Here is a 19,700-nt window from a genome sequence, read left to right on the forward strand (position 1 = left end):
ACTCACTAAACCTATCTATATATATATATGAGGTAGAATCATTTGACACCGGTGTCAAATTTGAAGTTTGACACCTCATCTGAGAGCCGTTAGATCAAAAAAGATCAACGACTCTGATTTGTAAGCATGTGACACCATTGACATATAAATATATATATATATATATAAGTGCATTAGACAAAAAAAACATATAAATGCAACACTATTTTTAATTATACTTTAAAAGCAGTGTAGACATCAAGAATACTCCCCACCTCACACTAATCTAACAGCTTCCAACAGTTAAAATCAAATAATTTACTATTATTACAATAATGAATTAGCTACCTCAAAAAAATCCAGCAATCATATTCTCAACAAACGCATATTATTCAAGCAAATCAGACCCAATAATTATAATAAAAAATTTACATAATATTATTAATTTCTGGAAGAACGGAAGTCGTTTCTTCCTCGGGGGGTGTTTGGTTCAAGTTTTTGGAGAGGATTACCGGTAATCCTTCTTTGGTAAATGTAATTACCACGTTTGGTAGAAGGAATAAATTACGATTCCCAGATATCCAAGGATTACCGGTAATTTGATTTATAAAGAAAAGTCACTATTCAGATTACCAAAAATAATATGGTAATTCGAAATACCAATCAGAATACCAAGTAAAGGGAAAGCACAACAATAAATTTTGAGACAAAAATACCCCAATACACATAAAAATCTAGACCCAATCTATCAATTACAAAAGTAAAAATAGTTTGGGGTATTTTTGTAAAATAACCTCGTATTCCAAGTCATATTTCGTTCTAAACCAAATATGGAATCAGTAATTTTTACCCAGTATTCCCAGTAATATTTTGGCGAACCAAACACATCTTTCGTAAGATTCCAAGTAAACTCAATTTCTACTGAATTCCCATTAATCATGATTCCTGGTCACCAAAAAATTTCTCCTGTACCAAACACACCCTCAAGGCTATCAATAATATGTTGGAAAAAGTATCGTTAGATTAACGCTCGCCCAACGTCAACTATACAAATTTCTTTAACTTTTACGTTTTCTTTAAATGGTAGGTTTGTACAAACTAGTTTAATTTGTATATTAATTGCCATTGGCTTAAGCTCTTAAAATTGTGTGTCGCATTATATTCAAAAGTACCATTTATATATAATGCTACATTTCTTCTTCCTTTTCTAAGTTCTTGCAACTCTCGAATATATTAAGAAAAAGAAGAAGAAGAAAAGGTATGCAATGCAAGTGAACAATCACTCTTTCTGATTCGAAATGTATAAATGTACTTCCATATCTCTTAAAGCGATTGACTTGCAATATATATATAAACTATTATTTTTCTTTTGTTTCAAAAATAGCTGGGCATAATAGATGGATTCGGAGAACACTACCCTTACGGGTGGGGGCATTTGTATTCTCAAACAAAAGATTCTTTTTTCTATGATTACAATGGTTAATTTTAAGCTAAGTTAATCAAATAGATAAAATCTGTCTCATTTTTAAAAAATTTTACAGTGTATGTATGAATAAATATGTATTCAGTATCCCATTCTACAACTTTATAGCTCCGCCCTGCATGGATTATTTATTATCTCATAACTTGCTCAAAACTATAATCCTTAAACATAGTGATAACTATATGTTCTTAAAAAAAAAATTATTGTGCGAGTTCAAATCCTCTTAGTTGATACGATCGAGGATTTAGTTGGTGTGATTTGTAATTCTTCTGAGAAATCTTCAAAAAAAAAAAATCTATCCTGACCTGATCGGATATCAGTATTTAACCTCACCTAAATTTTTAATTACTAAAAAATTGATTCTATTGCATATGCATGTATGTTATTAAGTTTATATATAAATGGTAAGTATTAAATATTTTAATATTGAAGTAGTAATAATTGAATAGGGGAAGAGAATAGGTGATATAATCAAAAAATTGTTAATCAAACCTTCAAAATCATCAAATTCCAATTTTAAAGATTGAGGTTGATGGCAGTGTTAGTTAAACTACACGCTTGTTGATAATATCCTATATACATTTCTTCAATCTTTTAGGTTCCCTTACATTATGAAAATATATTACGCATGCAAATAAAAATTAGAGTAGGATAAGTTTTTTATGCTATTAATATCACGAAACTTTGCACTGAAAAAATTTATTGAAGGATGAACATTTTGTAAGCTTTATTATATTTTTGATCATATATATTATTTTTATGAAATTTATATTAACTTTTTTCTATAATTTTTAAACTATTTTATAATTTTCTATGAAATTTATATTAATTTACGCATCACATAATTATTAATTTATAATATCCACATGATAATTGTTTTTTATTTAGTATTTAAATTTTTAGGGGTCTCATCATATAAAATCATAAGCTTAAGTATATAAATTTCTTGCGCAAGTGTCTAAATCTTGCATTAATGTCAATAAATCATTGTCCATTTAAATAATAAGAATGCTATAATAATTGCCTCAACCATAGGACAACTTGATTGGTAATTGTTTTGGGAAAACATTTTCTCATGTTGCATGAGAATTTAAATTCTCATGCTGTGATTCTTCGATTCGCGTGCAAAAATTTTCTTTTCTTTTTTAATAAATGTGGGATCCACCACTAGTTGAGTCACAACATGAGAAATGAATTCTCATACAAAATGAGAAAATCAAACCCCAATTTTTTTACCATATTTCTTATGGGATTCATTTGAAAAATGTGAGTGTAAGAGATAATATTTCTCTTATGCAACATAAGAAAAATATTACCCTTAGTTAACACCCCTAAAAATAACTAATTAATTTTTCTAAAATAACTAAAATTAATATAAAATGAATTAAACTAAAATAATTACCATTAATTTAATTTAGTTTAATTCTTTAACACTACTCAATTATATTAAATTTTTTAACCGTTACAAACAATTTCAATTAGCATAAATTAATATAGTTAACACTCCTAAAAAGTATCAAATGATAATTGTAAAATAATTTAATTTATACTAATTTACACTACGTTAATTAACAAACATAAAAACTCCTAAATTCATTAACACTCATAACTTATATTAAACTCCTAAATTATTTGTAAATGTTAAGTAATTAAATTTAGAAGTGTTAAATTAATGTTATTCAATTTCATTTAAATGACACATGTCACACATGCATGTAACCAGCTGCTCAGCCCAGCGGGTTTACCATAGTGTGACACGTATCACAAATGCGTTGAGTGTTTCAACAGCCGCCACGTAACAGTCCAGCGATTTTGGCCACGTAGCCCAGCGCTTTAGACCACGTGGCAGACGGTGGCAGGGACTGTCTGCCACGTAATCTAGCTGAACTGCACACCTAGTTACGTGGTCAACCAGTTGTTACCATGTGACCAATCCTAACTCGCCATGTGGCGTACGATAATGATGATGTGGCACTTCAGTAAAAAAATTCTTGAATGTGGCATTCTGGTAATATTTTAGATAAACAGTGACAATTTGGTTGTTGTCCGTTGGAACCATTTGTGTATTGAATTTTTTTTCACTTTTATGCTTTTTTGGGGGGGGGGGGGGAATTGTTTTCTCATTTAACATGAGATAAAATAATTTTTCTATACACACATTTTAAATGGTGGGACCTATTTATATTTTTTCTCTTTCTTCACTTTTATATAAAAAATATTTCTCTCCTATATGCGAAAAATGAATTTATCTCATGTTAAATGAGATAAATAATTCCTTTTTTTTAGGCATTTAAGTTTCATACATCTTGTTTCTAAGATTATTCTAGGAAGTTAGAGTTTGAAGGCTCTACAAATAAAAGTATATCTTGTAAGGCAATTGTCTATTCATTATAAATATCACTCATGGGGCGAATTATCTCAAGTAGACCAGGTGTATTCATCGGGCTCAAATTTTAAATTTCCTTACATGCATTATATTAATTTAATTACAGATGATGATGAGATAATTTCTAAGCACATGCTTAATTATCTTCTGCTAATTTTTTTTAAAAATTCTTTCCTTTCTTTCTCTTTTCTTAAAAACCTTAATTGCACTGTTTTGGTGTTCCAATCTTGATTTGAATAATTTCAGAATAAAATATATAAATACCTCAATATTGTCAAATGTGATTGATATTCAGAGAATAGTATTTTGCAGATGTAAGGGTAAGATTTGGTAAATGAGTTTCCTCATCTCTATACTCGCAAATGGAGGTTTCATGCGAGTATTTTATTTTTATTTTTTTTCCCTTCAAAAGTAGGTGATGCAAATAGAGTCCATGAACAGAAAAATAAACAAAACACATAAAATCTAAGAATTTCATGTTTGTTAGGGATGGATTTCAAAATCTTATATGGCTATTTGAGTGATCAATTGGAAAATTGACTTAAATAGATAATAAGGTGAATGATATAATTTTTCCTCATTAACAGCAATAATAATTTCTCAAACATTATTCTACTGATAGTATACTGACACTCGTACACAAAACACCAGTCACCAACCATCTTAATAGGCTATACAGCCAAACAGAAACGCACAGAACACAAACACATAACAGGAAAGAGAGAGGACAAGCACACTATAAAACAAGCCAAAGCAACATCTCTGTGCCTCTCAACCATACACCAAAGAGATAGTTTAAACACATTTCAACCTTTCCCATTGGTTTCTTTCAAAAAAATTTCCTTTTGTTTAAGGGTCAAGCCAAGTTGCAAGCACCTCCAACTTCAAGGTTGCTCTCTCAGGTGTACTACCTTTTGTCAGATCTCGATCCTCAACCAAGGTCTTGTTTTTGGTCACTTGTTACCATCCCAACCGAACCTTTTCCTCCTTATTTAATAGGAAGCAGTTCATGTTTCTTGCTAGCTGGGTTTCCATGCTATTGTTTATGCATTGAAAACTGCTATCTTCTGCCAATTCCTTATACAGAACCCACATTTAAGAGGTTGACTAAGTTACCTTAATGGCAGCAGATAGTGCACAAAAGCATATTTAAGGCCCTGCAAGTCTTGCAATTGGAGCAGTGACATAGAGAGAGAGAGAGAGAGAGGGTGGAGTATAAAGACTTCAAAATCCTGCAAAATCATCAACCTCCCTGAGCAAAACCGCTACAGTTACCCAATAAGGTGGCCTTACTATCTTCTCTTTTTGCCTTATTTCAGAAGGGGAAAGGAGATAAGCACACTGTTTTTGTAAGAGTTACAAGAAAGCTTCCTTATATTTGCTGGCAGTCACATACACAAACACACACCCACTCCACTTGTCACTAAAAAAGTCTCTGCTTTCCTCTGTTTCTTTGTTATAAATTCAGAAGAGAAAACTTTCAGCTTTCACCACAAAGCAACATTGACCAAGATTAGGTGAGTTTTGTAAGTTTTTTCCTACATGGTTTGGTATCTTACACGGAACAAAATCTCTTTTTTTTTTTTTTTGTTTCTCCTTTCAATTTCTTTGAGTTTGATCCGGGTTTGGTAAATGTCTAACTCATATACTGTGCATGGGTTTTCAGATCTTTATAATCTCAGAACAATGTTACCCCAGAAGCAAACTGAAGAAACCATGATGTCAAGCCTTAATGAGACGATTGAGCGTGACGACAGAGAGGAAGAGAAGGAGGGTGGTTCACATTCTAGCTTGAAAAGTCTTCTCTGGCATGGTGGGTCTGTTTATGATGCCTGGTTCAGCTGTGCTTCAAATCAGGTAATAAGATATGAGAATCCATAATTGTCAATCTCATCATTGGAACTGATATTCTGTACACTGTTTTGGTGAGTGTAAGAGAATTTGATTCGTTTTTGGTTTTGTGCTCTTTCAGGTTGCGCAGGTTCTGTTAACTTTACCATACTCTTTCTCTCAGCTGGGAATTCTTTCAGGCATCATATTTCAAGTCTTCTATGGCTTGGTTGGTAGTTGGACTGCTTATTTGATTAGCATTCTGTACATCGAGTACAGGAGCAGAAAAGAGAAGGAGAATGTCAGCTTCAAAAACCATGTCATTCAGGTTAGACCCACAAATGAAAAAGAAAACTTTTCTTTAAACCACAATTTTTTTTTTTTTTCTGTGGAAAATCTTTAATGAATGAGATTCATGGTCTAATTTCATTTTTGTGCAGTGGTTCGAAGTGTTGGAAGGTTTACTTGGTCCATACTGGAAAGCCATTGGATTGGCCTTCAACTGTACTTTTCTCCTCTTTGGATCTGTTATTCAGCTTATAGCTTGTGCAAGGTTTGCATTTCCTTTGGTTATAGCCTGTGTGTTTGATTTGATAATTAAAAAAAACAGTGAGTGGGATTTGTTGACTTAAGAGGCTTTTATGGTTTTGGGGTATGCAGTAACATTTATTACATAAATGACCACTTGGACAAAAGGACTTGGACTTACATCTTCGGAGCTTGCTGTGCCACCACAGTGTTCATACCCTCATTCCACAACTACAGGATTTGGTCTTTCCTTGGCCTTGGAATGACAACTTACACAGCTTGGTACATGACCATTGCAGCCCTTGTTCATGGCCAGGTAAGCATTACCAAGCACAATGGTCTTTATTTTTCAATTGGGGTCATTCTCCTTTGAAGTCGTTTGATTCGAACTTGGCTGGTTCTTTTGCAGGTTGAAAATGTGACTCACACGGGCCCAAACAAATTGGTTTTGTATTTCACAGGTGCAACCAATATACTTTACACTTTCGGCGGGCACGCCGTCACAGTGTAAGTCCCTTTGGTAATATTTTTCTTATTAAGTTAGACAATACAATGATGATAGTTTTCTTTATTGTCTTGGGACAATGAAACATCAAAGAGAGTAAGAGAAGTTTATTGCACTGCCACTTTCTTCAATTGCAGCTTTTGCCTCCATTCTAATGGGACTTTGTAAATAAGACAAAACAGTAAATCTGACACTTTTGAACAACCATTACACAAGTGTCTTGGCTTACGGTTATACTCTGTCTTTAGCAATAAAAAACTTCAAACCTCAGTTGGACTTTATTCTTTTGATCTATTTAATATGAAACTGTCAGATTTTGCTTATCCCCCAAGTCACTGTCTACGTACTATATTTTCATCAATAATATAACTGGAATAATGACATTTTACCGCATGATGATACGTACTAGTTATCTAGTTTACTTTCCTCGAGTAAAAGGAACGGTAAATTTTTCTTTTAGTTAAGAACACATGAGGGGTGAGAATCAAACTTATGACCTCCATTTGAAGCTTTGATACTATGTAAATAACCAATTCAACCCAAAAACTTAAGTTATTGAGTAATGACATTTTTAATGGTTTCCATTATTCTCTAACAATATTTAATAAATAAGTGCTTAGCACTAAAATGCACAATTCTTGACCTTATTAAGAAATTCTCCATTTGGAGCATATTAGTAGAAATAGAAGGAACTTGATTTGAAAGTATAGTTTATGGGTCCTTATGCAGATTTAAGTTGAAGTTGCAGTATACACTAACATGGACCACATGACTAACAAATTACAGGGAAATCATGCATGCAATGTGGAAACCTCAGAAGTTCAAATATATCTATCTCTTTGCCACTCTTTATGTATTCACTCTCACCCTACCTTCTGCTACTGCTGTCTACTGGGCCTTTGGTGACCAACTCCTTGATCATTCCAATGCATTCTCCCTTCTCCCACGCTCTGGCTGGCGTGATGCCGGTGTCATCTTAATGCTTATTCACCAGGTCCATATATACTGTTTCCCTCCCCTCAATATTGCTAATTTACTAAATAAATAATAATTACTTGAACAAATAGAAAAAGGGAGAGACAGAAAAAAAAAAGGAAAAGTTTTAGAAACTGATGTATTTTATTTCCATGTAAATTACAGTTCATCACATTTGGATTTGCTTGTACGCCTTTGTATTTTGTGTGGGAGAAAGTGATAGGAATGCATGACACAAAGAGCATATGTTTAAGGGCTCTTGCCAGGTTACCTGTGGTGATACCAATATGGTTTTTGGCTATTATTTTCCCTTTCTTTGGTCCCATTAACTCAGCTGTTGGGGCTCTTTTGGTTAGCTTCACCGTCTATATTATCCCTGCTTCAGCACATATGCTCACTTACTGGTCTGCTTCTGCACGACAGGTAAAATGTCCATTCTTATATTTGTTTCTAATAATCTACTCATTGCATGTCTTATTCAGCTGGCTTTACTGTGCACACAGTGAATTTCCCTTCTCCATTCATTACATATGCTAATAAATTCACTATTAATGTGGGCATGTTACAGTGAATTTCAACGGGGCTACCTAATGCGTGTCTCATTTAACTGGCTATACTGTGTACACATTGAATTTATCTTCTCCATAAGCTAATAGTCACTATTGGGGCATGTTTAAGTCAATATGGGTTTTAATAATCTGCTCATACATTCAATGTACAGCCTGTAGCTACCTATGATAGTACATCAAATGTAATTAGGTTCCGTGTTTTGTGCCCTACCTAAAAGCTAAAACCTTTTTAATTTAAGGAAAGCTTTTAATGAAGAGTGCTACATTGGGAATCCATTATTGTCCATTTTTTATGAGTAGATCTTAGGAAGCATCTAGAGGGATTCTTAAAACTTAAAACTCTTTTGTGGTATTGTGTACATTTGTATGAGGATATGATTCCAGCTTCATGATTTAACTTGGAAGGGACTTCCTATGTCACTGGCAGTACTACAGGTCCTAGTCCCACTAGTTCTATTAATTATTCGAATTGGAAATTTATGAGACAAGATGAGGTTGGTGCCATTTCTTTGTCATTCAGTTATATGCTATGGTAATGCTATCACCGATGCTATGCTAATCACATGTCCACATTTTAACGATGAGCTGGGCCATGACCAACCTAACTCTCTTAACTGACCCTACTCAATACTCAAATTGCTGTTCCTGTTACTTACTCCTAACAAATGCTCATAATGAGTCAGCAACTTATTATAGTGATCTGATACTACTTTTTTTGTCTTGTTAACAGTTCAAACCACAAGTTAACAATTTCAAAGCTCTTTCTTTACTTGATTAATTATTTCTGTTTTTTTTTTTTTTTTTTCCAGAATGCTGCAGAGAAATTACCCTTTTTCATCCCAAATTGGACAGTAATGTATGTGATCAATGCATTTGTGGTGGTGTGGGTTACGGTGGTGGGCTTTGGATTTGGAGGGTGGGCTAGCATGACAAACTTCATCAAACAGGTTGACACATTCGGACTATTTGCCAAGTGCTATCAGTGCCCACCAAAAGTCCCGGCTTCCAATCACACACTGCATCACTGAAAATTATGTTCTTTTGTATGATACATAGGGAGGCATCAGCATCAGCATCTTCCCCCCTTGTGTGGTGTGAGCTGTATTTTCCCTATCTTTTTGTTTAATCTACATATAGATACAATATTGTTGATGCTGATGTTCCCTTCTGTAGCAGGGCAATATTGTCATTTCGCTTTTGAATCATTTTGGTTAATCATAAAACATGACTGTAGCTAACATATATTGGGAAAGTTGAAATTCTTGGTATCATTGTATCATGGATGTGTGGTGAAGGTTAAAATATAAAAAGCATGTAATATATGTTGCTTCCTATCTTCCAAGCCTATTTATGTGATCCATGAACTCATAACGGTGTTTGTCCTGATTAACACGCTAAACTGAAACTTTTGAATAGCAACATTTTTTTTACCGAAATACTAGTCTCATTTTGTAGTAACTAGTATATCGTGTCATAGAATCTCACTCAATTATTTATTTATTTATTTTAAAAAGTAAGTTCTACGTTGTGTTTATGACATAAGATACTAGTCTCTTACCCCATCCGAGTATTATTTCCCTTTTTTTTATATGCTTAATTAATAATTCGCTCGTTCACTTGAAGCAATTATCATTAGGTCCATGGTTGCTTTGGTTCTATTCCATTATGGTTTGACTAGTCAAAAAATGAAATTTGATCAAAGAAAGGGAGCGGGTTGAGTATGAATTGGAAAGGTTTTGGGCAATAATTGAGGGTTTTGTAAAAGCTTATTTGAGTTTGGTGTTCATTTATACAAATAAAAAGTAAAAAGTCAAGAAAGATATAAATAAAAGAAATAAAACACTAAAAAATGAAAATTATTTATATAATAATGTTTTTTTTTAAAATTTATCATGTAGTAATAAAAGTGGAAGAAATTTTATGGAATATTAATAGATAAACTGATAAGTATAATCGAAAAGTAAGAAATATTTACATTTTTATTTTTATTTTTATTTTTATATTTGCACTTTTCAATAATTAACAAGGCATGTTTAGAATTTATATTTTTTAACTATTACATTTTTAAGTCATGATCTGAGACATTGTAAAAAAAATCAAATTCAAATTCAAGCACAGGAAAATGATCCTCCCTCTGCCACTGCTTGAAGACGAAGTGGTAATAATTTCGGATAATGACTGGGGATCTACATTGCTCAAGTGCATGTACAAGGCATTTACGGAATATAAGTAAGCCAAGTTAGCGAGGCACAGGTCTCACTAGAAGGAATACAAAGTTTTGAACAGAGCGTAGCTCCAACTAGGATGTAAATGATATGGTTGTCACTAGGGTGTAAATAGGTTAGACTTTGACTTAAATAGATTGTAAAAAATATTAGGTATGACGTGGCCTATTAGTCTGTGTAGGCCCCAAATTATAAGTCTGGTCTGACCTATATTTAAACAATAAAAGCATAGGCCTGTTAGCCTGTTTAAGCTTATTAAACATTCAACAATTAAAAGAATAACTAAAATAATATTATTTTATTATTCAAAATTATTAAAATAATAATTTTATTTATTATATTTTAAATAAATAATATGATATAGACCGGCTTGTAGGCTTATAGGCCCGACATGTACAAAAAAGCCTATGGCCTATTTTTTAAATATGTTTTCTTAAAAATCTTGGCCTGTTCTATTTTACTATTTATAATAGGCCAAGTCTGACCTAATATAGACTAGGCCATAGGCCCTTGTAGGTCGACCTAGCCCATCTACACCCCTAGTTGTCAGGCCTATAGGTTGGCTTATTTTTACTTTTTGGCATTTATCTATTTTAAAAATAGTATGTGCTAGAGCTCGTTAAAAGACTGATTTAGAAATCAGGTCATAAGTTAATTTTAGCAAGTTTGACCTTCAAGCTTCCAAACTCGACTCATATTTTTTAATAAATAATATTTTATTCTGTTTTTATTATAATAATAACTTATTATTTTATAAATTAATATATTATTATTTTTCAATAAAACAATATATTGTTATTTTTTAATAAAATTATATCTTTTAATTTTTTAATTTTTTGCAATATTCCCTCTTTTCATTTGGCAAACACATGTTTTTTTAACCTTAAATTCCTTCGCCATCACTTGTTAATATTTTTGGTTGTTGTGCGCATAGAAAAGGAATATATTCCATTAAATTAAACATACAAACAAAATAAAATAATCATAACCTATGTTTTACAAAGTGGAATGTGTCATTTTTGAAGGCTTAGTAGGTTTAACAAGCCAAGCCAAGCCTTATATTTTTAAAAAATAAGTCAAGCCAAACTTTTAACTTGACTTATATAAAGCTAATAAGTCAAGTTTTAAATAATTTACACAAACCTAACTTATTTAAGCTAAAGCTTGACCTGATCTGATTTATTTACACCCTTAGCTCTAACTTCCAGTGAAGAAACCATTTAGAACAATAATATAAAATTGCTTAAGATTAGTGTGTATTTAATTTAAGGGAAATATAAGTATAATGTTGTAGGATGCAATATAAGTCATCTTGCATACACACCAATTCTATGGGTCCCATTATTTAGGAATGAGAAAAAAATATTTAAAGTGGGGCCCACATTTTTTTTAGTTTGCTCGAAAGTTTTGTTGCATCCTCTAACGTTATATTCATACTTTTTTATTTTATTTTTTTTTGGTTTGGTAGACCATACTTCCCTTAATTTAATTACTGCTTTACAACTTGAAAAAAACATTAGTATGAATCACCGGGAAGATTTTTACAATTTTTTAGCCACAAGAATAATCAATCAAATCTACCTCACACACTACGATAAGAAATTTTTATATATTTTTAGAGTAATACCCTCAATAACAAAGATTTTAATATAAAGTTAGTACAACTTTGAGAAAACGACTAAAAATAAAAGTTAGTTGTTTTTCAAAAAGAATTTCTCAACAAGCAACAATTTTTTTTAAAGAAATAATTCAATTACACACTTAACTTATGTATGAATTAGTTTAAACAAAGGAAAATATTAGTATTTTTTATTTTTTAAAACAAAATATTAAACAAAATTAACATAAAATAAGCTAATTCAACCACAAACCAAGCCAACCAAGAAAAATTGTTAAAAGCCAAATGAAAACAAAAACTATATCAACGTCATTCTCAAAGGAGAGAGCTGGAAGATAGACTATAAAAAATAAAGCCCACGAAGCTGTTCGCTTGGCCTTTTTATTCCCTTGTATACTTAAAAGAAGAAAAGCCCGCAAAAGCATATGCGTGGACATAGCAGAAACCCACATGCATCATTACTCACCATTAAATACATCTGGTCAATTGCCTGACACAGTGGATCAAGCACTTATATTATAGGAATATTTTTCAGCTTTTGAGTTTGGGCTCCCGGGTAGCAGCATGGAAATGCCAAAAAAATTGTGACAAAAACATTTCTTTGTTTTTAAGTTGGGAAATAATTTTTTTATGTTGTAATAAAATAATTATCTTATGTTGTAGAAACAAAATTATAAGTGAGATCTATAAGTAAGAGGAGAGAGAAAAAGAAAAAATGGGATCCACCAATCTTTTGCGTGTGTAGAAAATTTAGTTATCTCATACGAAATGAAATAAATATAACCTTTCTAAGTTTGCATGTTTGGATTATATTGTTTTTAAGCAAAAATTAATCGTTGGAAAAATTATATTTACTACCATTTTTTCTTACTACTTCTTACTACAAACTTTGTTATCGTTAGATCAAAATCAAATCAACGGCTCTTATTTAATGTTATTTTGTAATCGTTGATTTGATTTTGATGCAATGATAACAAAGTCGGGAGTAAGAGGTGATAAGAAAAAATAGTAGTAAGTATAACCTATCCCAATATTTAAAAATTCAATATAATATTAAAATAATTTGAGTGAAAACTATGTTATTTTATCACTTATCTTAATTTGTTTAAAATTTTTAATTAGTTGTTTAAAATAAATATTATACTTGTGCAAGAAAAATCAAAAAAGAAAAAGACTTCCTTTCTAAAAATAGGAAATAAATTTCTCATATTGCATGAGACAACTCATGCACACACAAAAATGTATAAAATCCACTTTTTTATTTCTCTCCCTCTCTTTTACAGTGGATCATATTCATTTTTTTTTTTTGTATATGTGCATAAGACATAAGAAATGCATTCCCCTCTAAAAATTGAATACATATAGTAATGATTCTTAAGCTTGGAGTCATTAATACTCTTCCACATTAGTTGTTGTTATTTACGCTAATAAATTCTTGTGATTGCGGCTCTTGCTTCCATTTTTATTATGCATTGTCGTTTTTCATTATTTGTCTGTTCTTTAGTGCAGATGATACATTGCTTCAACCAAAGACCTTGCATTACCTATTAATAGTATCGCACATATCACAATATTAGTCTGTGGTGTAGCCATATCCATCATGAAATGCACAATGCTTTCTTCTATCTACCTCGCCTCCATAAACTTGGAGGACCTCAACAATAAGAAGAAGCAAGTGTACACTTGTCCATGTTGCAGACTTGCGTAGCCTCCTTGTTAAACCTGTTCAACTAATACACAAAATGATTCCTTTTTTTCTGCTTGATGTTGAGACAAGGTCTAGGATGACTTTAGGTGAACTCTATTTTGTGGAAAATTGAGTAAGAGCTTTTGAGAAGACCTTGAATGAATTGATAGAACGCATGGGTAGAGTATTAAACCAATGCAAGTTGTTCCAATGAGCAGGGAAGCAAAGACTCTAGCAATGAATGGGTTTTTGGCTCTAGTCAAGTACATGGTCATCTTGAAAGCATCCCTGTGAATCATTGGTACCATGGTTTTGATCAAGGTGGGGTTGTTGACAACTATTGGGAAACGACATGAACATAACACGGTCCATGAATGAGTTGTCATCTTTCTCATCCTAGATGGGCTACTCTTGCTGACAACCTGCTATTGGGTTGCACTAGCAATGGACTCATCTGTTTTGACTCATTCTCCTTCAATATGGCTCTGCACGATGCAATGATGCCTTATGTTTTGGTGTTTACTAAGACGACCTTCAATGCCATACTGACGCTGCAACAATATTGCTACTGTAGGAAATCTTAGATTTATGCGGAAGCAGTTTAGGACCTAGTACATTGGTATGCTTACCGAATCATCCTTGTTTCACAATTACCTCTCGGTGCGCAGGTGTCGTGTAGAATCTTCCCTTGTAGGATTCCTCTTCACGAACAGCTCACCTTAGCGCCGCAGCACGAACAACCTCCTTGAAGCTAGACTGTGGCAGATCTTCCAGACTATCTCTCGAGGAGGATGAGATGGTTGTGTGGGCAACCGTTCAGATGATGAACGTCTGCCTCTTGGGGTTTGTTTCTGATGATCTATTCACCTTGGAGGCACAAGAGGAGAAAACTATGAATATATACGCTTAGGTCTTAGACATAACTCAACCCTAAGCCTCATGGGCTCAAGTTTCACTAAGCCCAATAGGACTTTAGTGACCAAAAGAGCATATATCCAACAATCTCCCACTTGCTCTTTAAGATACAAACTTGAGTTCGTAAACCCAAGACCATGTAGCCCATAAGCTATCATCATCTGATAATATACCTCATCCCTTGTCTCGAGCTAGCCTGGGGACCTACCATTTGTCATTGATCAAGGCTCCTGATAATCTTTACAAGATTATCTAATTCGGTGCTACTCCACTAAAAGCCCGAACGTGAACTCCAAGATTAATGACCTTTATAACATTAATATGCATTGCCCCTTTATAGAATGTCTATAATTCATTGATTAGTTTTCTGTAACCCAATCAATTATTTATTCCCTTGACTTTGATAATTTCTCTAATGGATTACATGCACTGGCCAGTGTCTTTAATATCCAAGTACCGAAATATATCAAGGGGACATTTCCTATAAATTCCTTGTTGTTTATCTCATAAATACTAATAATCAAATAATCTCACTCCCAAAACACCGAGTTATTGGCCGTCAAAAGATCGGACCTCACCCGTTGGTAAATCAAAGAATGAAAACTATTTGATTACCTATTTATAATAAACTCAGGATTAAGAGCAATCACATAACTATAGTTAACTGGAGATTTGATACCTTATGACAGAAAAACAACCTTAATCAAATCTCTCCTTGATCCTTTCAATGTGAATGTTAATTCACACCAATATTTTACAATGATTCAGACAAAATTACTTCATAAAATATTGCAGCCTGAATGAAGTGCCCAACTTTATTTAATGGCTGTGACTCCATTCATCAATTGTGAGATCCTATGATCATGTCCTCCATGAACGTATCCATATGATCATATACTCCACAATTTGATCCGGACCTTTATGTTTGTAAATAGTGCGCAAAATAAATAAATAAAACCTTATTTATGAAATTCAGAAAATTATTTTATTGTTTCATCGTCTTACTCCAAGAGCACAATGAAACCAATAACTCCCACTTGCTTAATGCAAGTCTGGGATCCTCCTAAGACCCAAAGAAGTAACATGCCTCTCGAACACAAGTTTAGGCAAACTCTTAGTAACTGGGTCTGCAAGATCCACCTCTAATGCTATCTGAGTTTAGTGAAAAACTCATAGCTCGAGGTTGATTTTCTTGAGTCAATATCCACTTGAAATAACTGAATTTTTTAAAACTCAGCTTTTCAAGACTCCCAACCAGCATATAATCTCTCGTTCTCCAAAGATACTTGAGTACATGCTTAACAATAATCTAGTATTCCTCTAGGTTCAAAATGGTACTATCTCACTACTCCCACTGCGTGACAGATGTCTGGTATAACGCCCAACATGATATGCGTGAGTTTACCTTTGCCAAAGCATAAGATATCTTGCTCATGCATTCTTCCTTCTTAGAAGTCTTTGGTCACTCCTTAGGAAGATGAATTTCACATCTGAGAATTATAATTCTTCTCTTAGAATTCTCATGTTGAATTTTGGGTTTTGTCAATGTAAGTAGCCTGAGGTGATGCCAACAACTTATTCTTCCGGTCTCATAAGAGTTTTATACCAAGAATATAATTGGCTTCCCCAGTACTTCCATACCAAAACACTAACTTAGCCAACTCTTTATGCTTGATATTACCTCCACATTGTTTCTAATAAGGAGCATATCATCTACATAAAGTACCAGAAAAGCTACTGTCTTCCGTTGTATCCTTTACATACAAATACACATCATTCATCAAGGTTCTCTCAAAATCAAAATTTTGATAACCTGATCAAAACTGATGTTTCAAGACCTGGATGCTTGCTTAAGTCTATGAAATAGACTTTCACAACTTGCATACCGTGTGTTCCTACTCATTTGCTATAAACCCTTTTGGTTGTTGTATGTAGATATCCTGACATCCAACTCCCAAAATGAAATCTCATAATTGAGACTTATAGCAACTAAGAGAATCTGGATAGACTCAAGCATGGCGTCTGGCAAAAAATGCCTCCAACCTAGCTTTGAAGGTTTTCACCTTTCTGTCCATCCTCTCTTTGCCTTTTATGTCCACATGCACCTTGTGGGTTTTACCCCTCTTGGTGTATTAACTAGGACCGAACAGAGTTGAAATACAAATATTTCATCTCATTGTTCATAGCGTGAGCAGCACTTGATCAACAACATCTTCTAGTGTATTATCGTAACTAGTAGGATCAATATCACTCAACAAGAGACAACTTGAGAGTTAACAAGGTTCTCTCCTACTACGAATGTACTGCACTAGACCTTGTGTATTTATAGGTAAAACAAATAGTGGGTCAAATGATGGATCTTCAATTTCTTGAGGATCCGATTATCCTTGATATTGTTCCTTTACATGTGATACTAATATTTCTACTAGTTTCACTTATATATTATCATGTTGAATTTCCAATCATGGTTCTCTTGTTTGTTCACTTAGAGATATATCTATCCCCTCTTGAATAATCAAGGGAACAATGGATGAAGCTTCTAGAGATTCTGGAAATTCTTGATCTGAGATAAATCTCATCAAGAATAACCTAACTTAAGAGCTTATAATTTCTTATCTAGTCCTCCTTTAAGAAAATCATGTGAGTGCTCACTTAGATTATCTTGTCCTTAAGACTAAATAAGAAATCATCCCTAGTTCTCTTAGGGTAGCCAAAAGATATGCACTCTTCCATACAAGATTCCATCTCATTTGACTGTTGTTGTAGGACGTGTGTCGTAGCACCCTAAATCCGAATATGGTTTGATCTGGGCTTGCACCCTTTCCATAATTCTTTAGGTGTCTTTACAACAAACTTTTGACGGAATCAAGTTAAGAAGGTACATTTCCTTCTCTTAGGCATCTCCCTTGAACAACATTGACAAAGATGAATAATTGAACATGATCTTCACCAAGTCTAGAAATGTTTGATTTTTGCATACTGCAACTTCATTCAACTAATGCGTTCTTAGAGTTGACAGTTACAAAAACTATCCCCTCTTAAATCAGGTAAGACCTGAACTTACCAGACAGGTAGCCAACACTTTAGTCAGACCAAAGTGTTTTTGATTTGAACACCTACATGCTTTTCTGCCTCAGACTAAACCTCTTGGAATTTCCAAAAGCTTTAGACTTATGGCGCACTTGGTTCATCTGTCCAAATCCAGAGTAAACATTCATATAATGAAGTACTCATCACCTCTTCTGGTCTGAACACTAATTGGTCCACATACATTAGTATGTACCAGTTCCAGTTGAATAGTTGCGCAAACCTTTTTGGCCCTTGTAGGATTGCTTGGCCACTTTACCTTCCAAATAGGACTAACATGTAGCTGTTAGTTAAAAGATTATTGAACTTTCAGTCCCTCTTTTAACTAAAATATGTTTCCTACTTGAGATAATATGACTCAATCACAAAAGCCAAAGTGATGTTTCATTTGAAACTTTTATTTCTTTGGTGAAAGTTCTTGTTCATCATCCTTTCCATTCAACATAACAAATTTAAAAAGGGTATAGGACATGGGTAATAAAGACTATTTAAACAATGTACCAGAACAAACAAGACGAAGATGAACTTCGAAATGTAACTGAGGAATCGATTGCATTGTCAAACCATGTTTTAACCAAAACAACTTACAAAAATTGAATTCCTCTTGAAATCTGGAACAAATAAACAGTCACCCAAAACCATAGTCATTAAATAACTTGTCTTACTGCAAATGCAGACACAAGTTCCCATTTTCAAGCTTAAAATATCTTTGTCCACTGCTGACAGGCATACCATGTTTGAACTACTGCTAAGAGTAACAAACATAATCAGTGATTCCTGAATCAATGATTCATTCACTGATCAGGTCTTAATATACCCATGTCTGGTTCTTTTCATCACCTCTGGGCAATTTTTCTTTCAGTGTTCCTTCAGTCTGCACTTGAAGAACTTGCCTTGCGGCTTCTTCATAGCAACTGGTTTGACAACTGATAACCAAGTTATTTTGTTCTTGTTACCACCCTTGGGTTTCCCTTTGGATTTAACAAGACTCTTAGCAAAACCTGCACCGACTGCATTCTATCTAGCAGAGCTGCTAGACGCAACAAACATGTCATTAAGAGTCTGAAGCATTTCTACTCCACTCTTAATCATGTACACTTGCTTCTGCAAGTATTTGGAAAGACTGACAATAATATAGCAGCGAACTACCATATCTGCCCTTTCCTAATCTGAGAAATGCATCTTAGTTTCCTAAGACGCATCCTCTGCAGGTTGCTATGGCCCTCGCATTGTCAGAACAAATTTTAGCTTCCATATTTTAGAACAATATCAAAAAAATTTCTTTTCACTTATTCATAGTTGGTACCATCTAGAGGTTTTCGACCCAAAATCATTTCTAAGATATTTTCTGAAAACCATATAAAGCACACAATTACAAACAAATAATGCAATAAACAAACGAAGTGCGAGTAGATTCTTATGACTACTCTTGTTTATTGTTAACAATCCTTCAATTTATCTTTACAAGGCTTACGATGGGCAAGTCACTTGTAAAAACCAAAATTGTTATTTGGGCCTTCAGTGCCATTGCCAGAGCCTCGATGGGAGGGTTAACACTTTTACCAAAGTTGAATGTAATTAACCATTGTTTAATTTTAAAATTATCCTTAGTGTCTAAGCATTGCCGACGATGGGCCGTACAATACTTTACTAAAATTTTGAAATTATTAAGATTTAATCTAGTGAAATCTGATTATCCTTATCCGATGGGGCTTCAGCGATAACCATTTCACTAATAAACCCACAAATGGAGCCCGCAGGTTTTAAAATTAATTAATTTTTAAAACCTTCACCCATTCAACATTTTTGTTTGAGAATTTTCATAAGCCCAGTCGAATTCATTGTTTAATTTCAAAATTATCTTTAATAACTTAGTATTATCGACGATGGGCCGTACAATACTTTATTAAAAT

At 33.3% G+C, this 19,700-nt stretch overlaps 1 protein-coding gene across 1 annotated transcript; it reads left to right on the plus strand.

Annotated features, from left to right (window-relative positions):
• Positions 1–4,647: 4,647 nt before the first annotated feature.
• On the plus strand, positions 4,648–9,540 carry LOC133289610 (auxin transporter-like protein 1). Its single transcript, XM_061487597.1, has 9 exons — positions 4,648–5,365; positions 5,515–5,705; positions 5,821–6,006; positions 6,119–6,231; positions 6,339–6,522; positions 6,616–6,713; positions 7,498–7,705; positions 7,852–8,109; positions 9,065–9,540. Exons 2-9 carry the CDS (start codon positions 5,535–5,537, stop codon positions 9,281–9,283), a joined length of 1,437 nt encoding a protein of 478 aa, XP_061343581.1. The 5' UTR covers positions 4,648–5,365; positions 5,515–5,534; the 3' UTR covers positions 9,284–9,540.
• Positions 9,541–19,700: the final 10,160 nt, after the last annotated feature.

The sequence above is a fragment of the Gastrolobium bilobum genome, unplaced genomic scaffold, assembly GCF_033153095.1.
Source record: "Gastrolobium bilobum isolate Gb01-03AN ecotype WA unplaced genomic scaffold, APGP_CSIRO_Gbil_v1 utg937, whole genome shotgun sequence".
NCBI lineage: Eukaryota > Viridiplantae > Streptophyta > Magnoliopsida > Fabales > Fabaceae > Gastrolobium > Gastrolobium bilobum.

What these genes read in the sequence shown, in the direction of transcription:
- LOC133289610 (XM_061487597.1), top strand. Translation starts at nt 5,535, where the DNA reads ATGTTACCCCAGAAGCAAACTGAAGAAACCATGATGTCAAGCCTTAAT. An exon ending in TCAGCTGTGCTTCAAATCAG is followed by an intron (nt 5,706 to 5,820) that starts GTAATAAGATAT and finishes GTGCTCTTTCAG; the next exon opens with GTTGCGCAGGTTCTGTTAAC. An exon ending in GGCGGGCACGCCGTCACAGT is followed by an intron (nt 6,714 to 7,497) that starts GTAAGTCCCTTT and finishes AACAAATTACAG; the next exon opens with GGAAATCATGCATGCAATGT.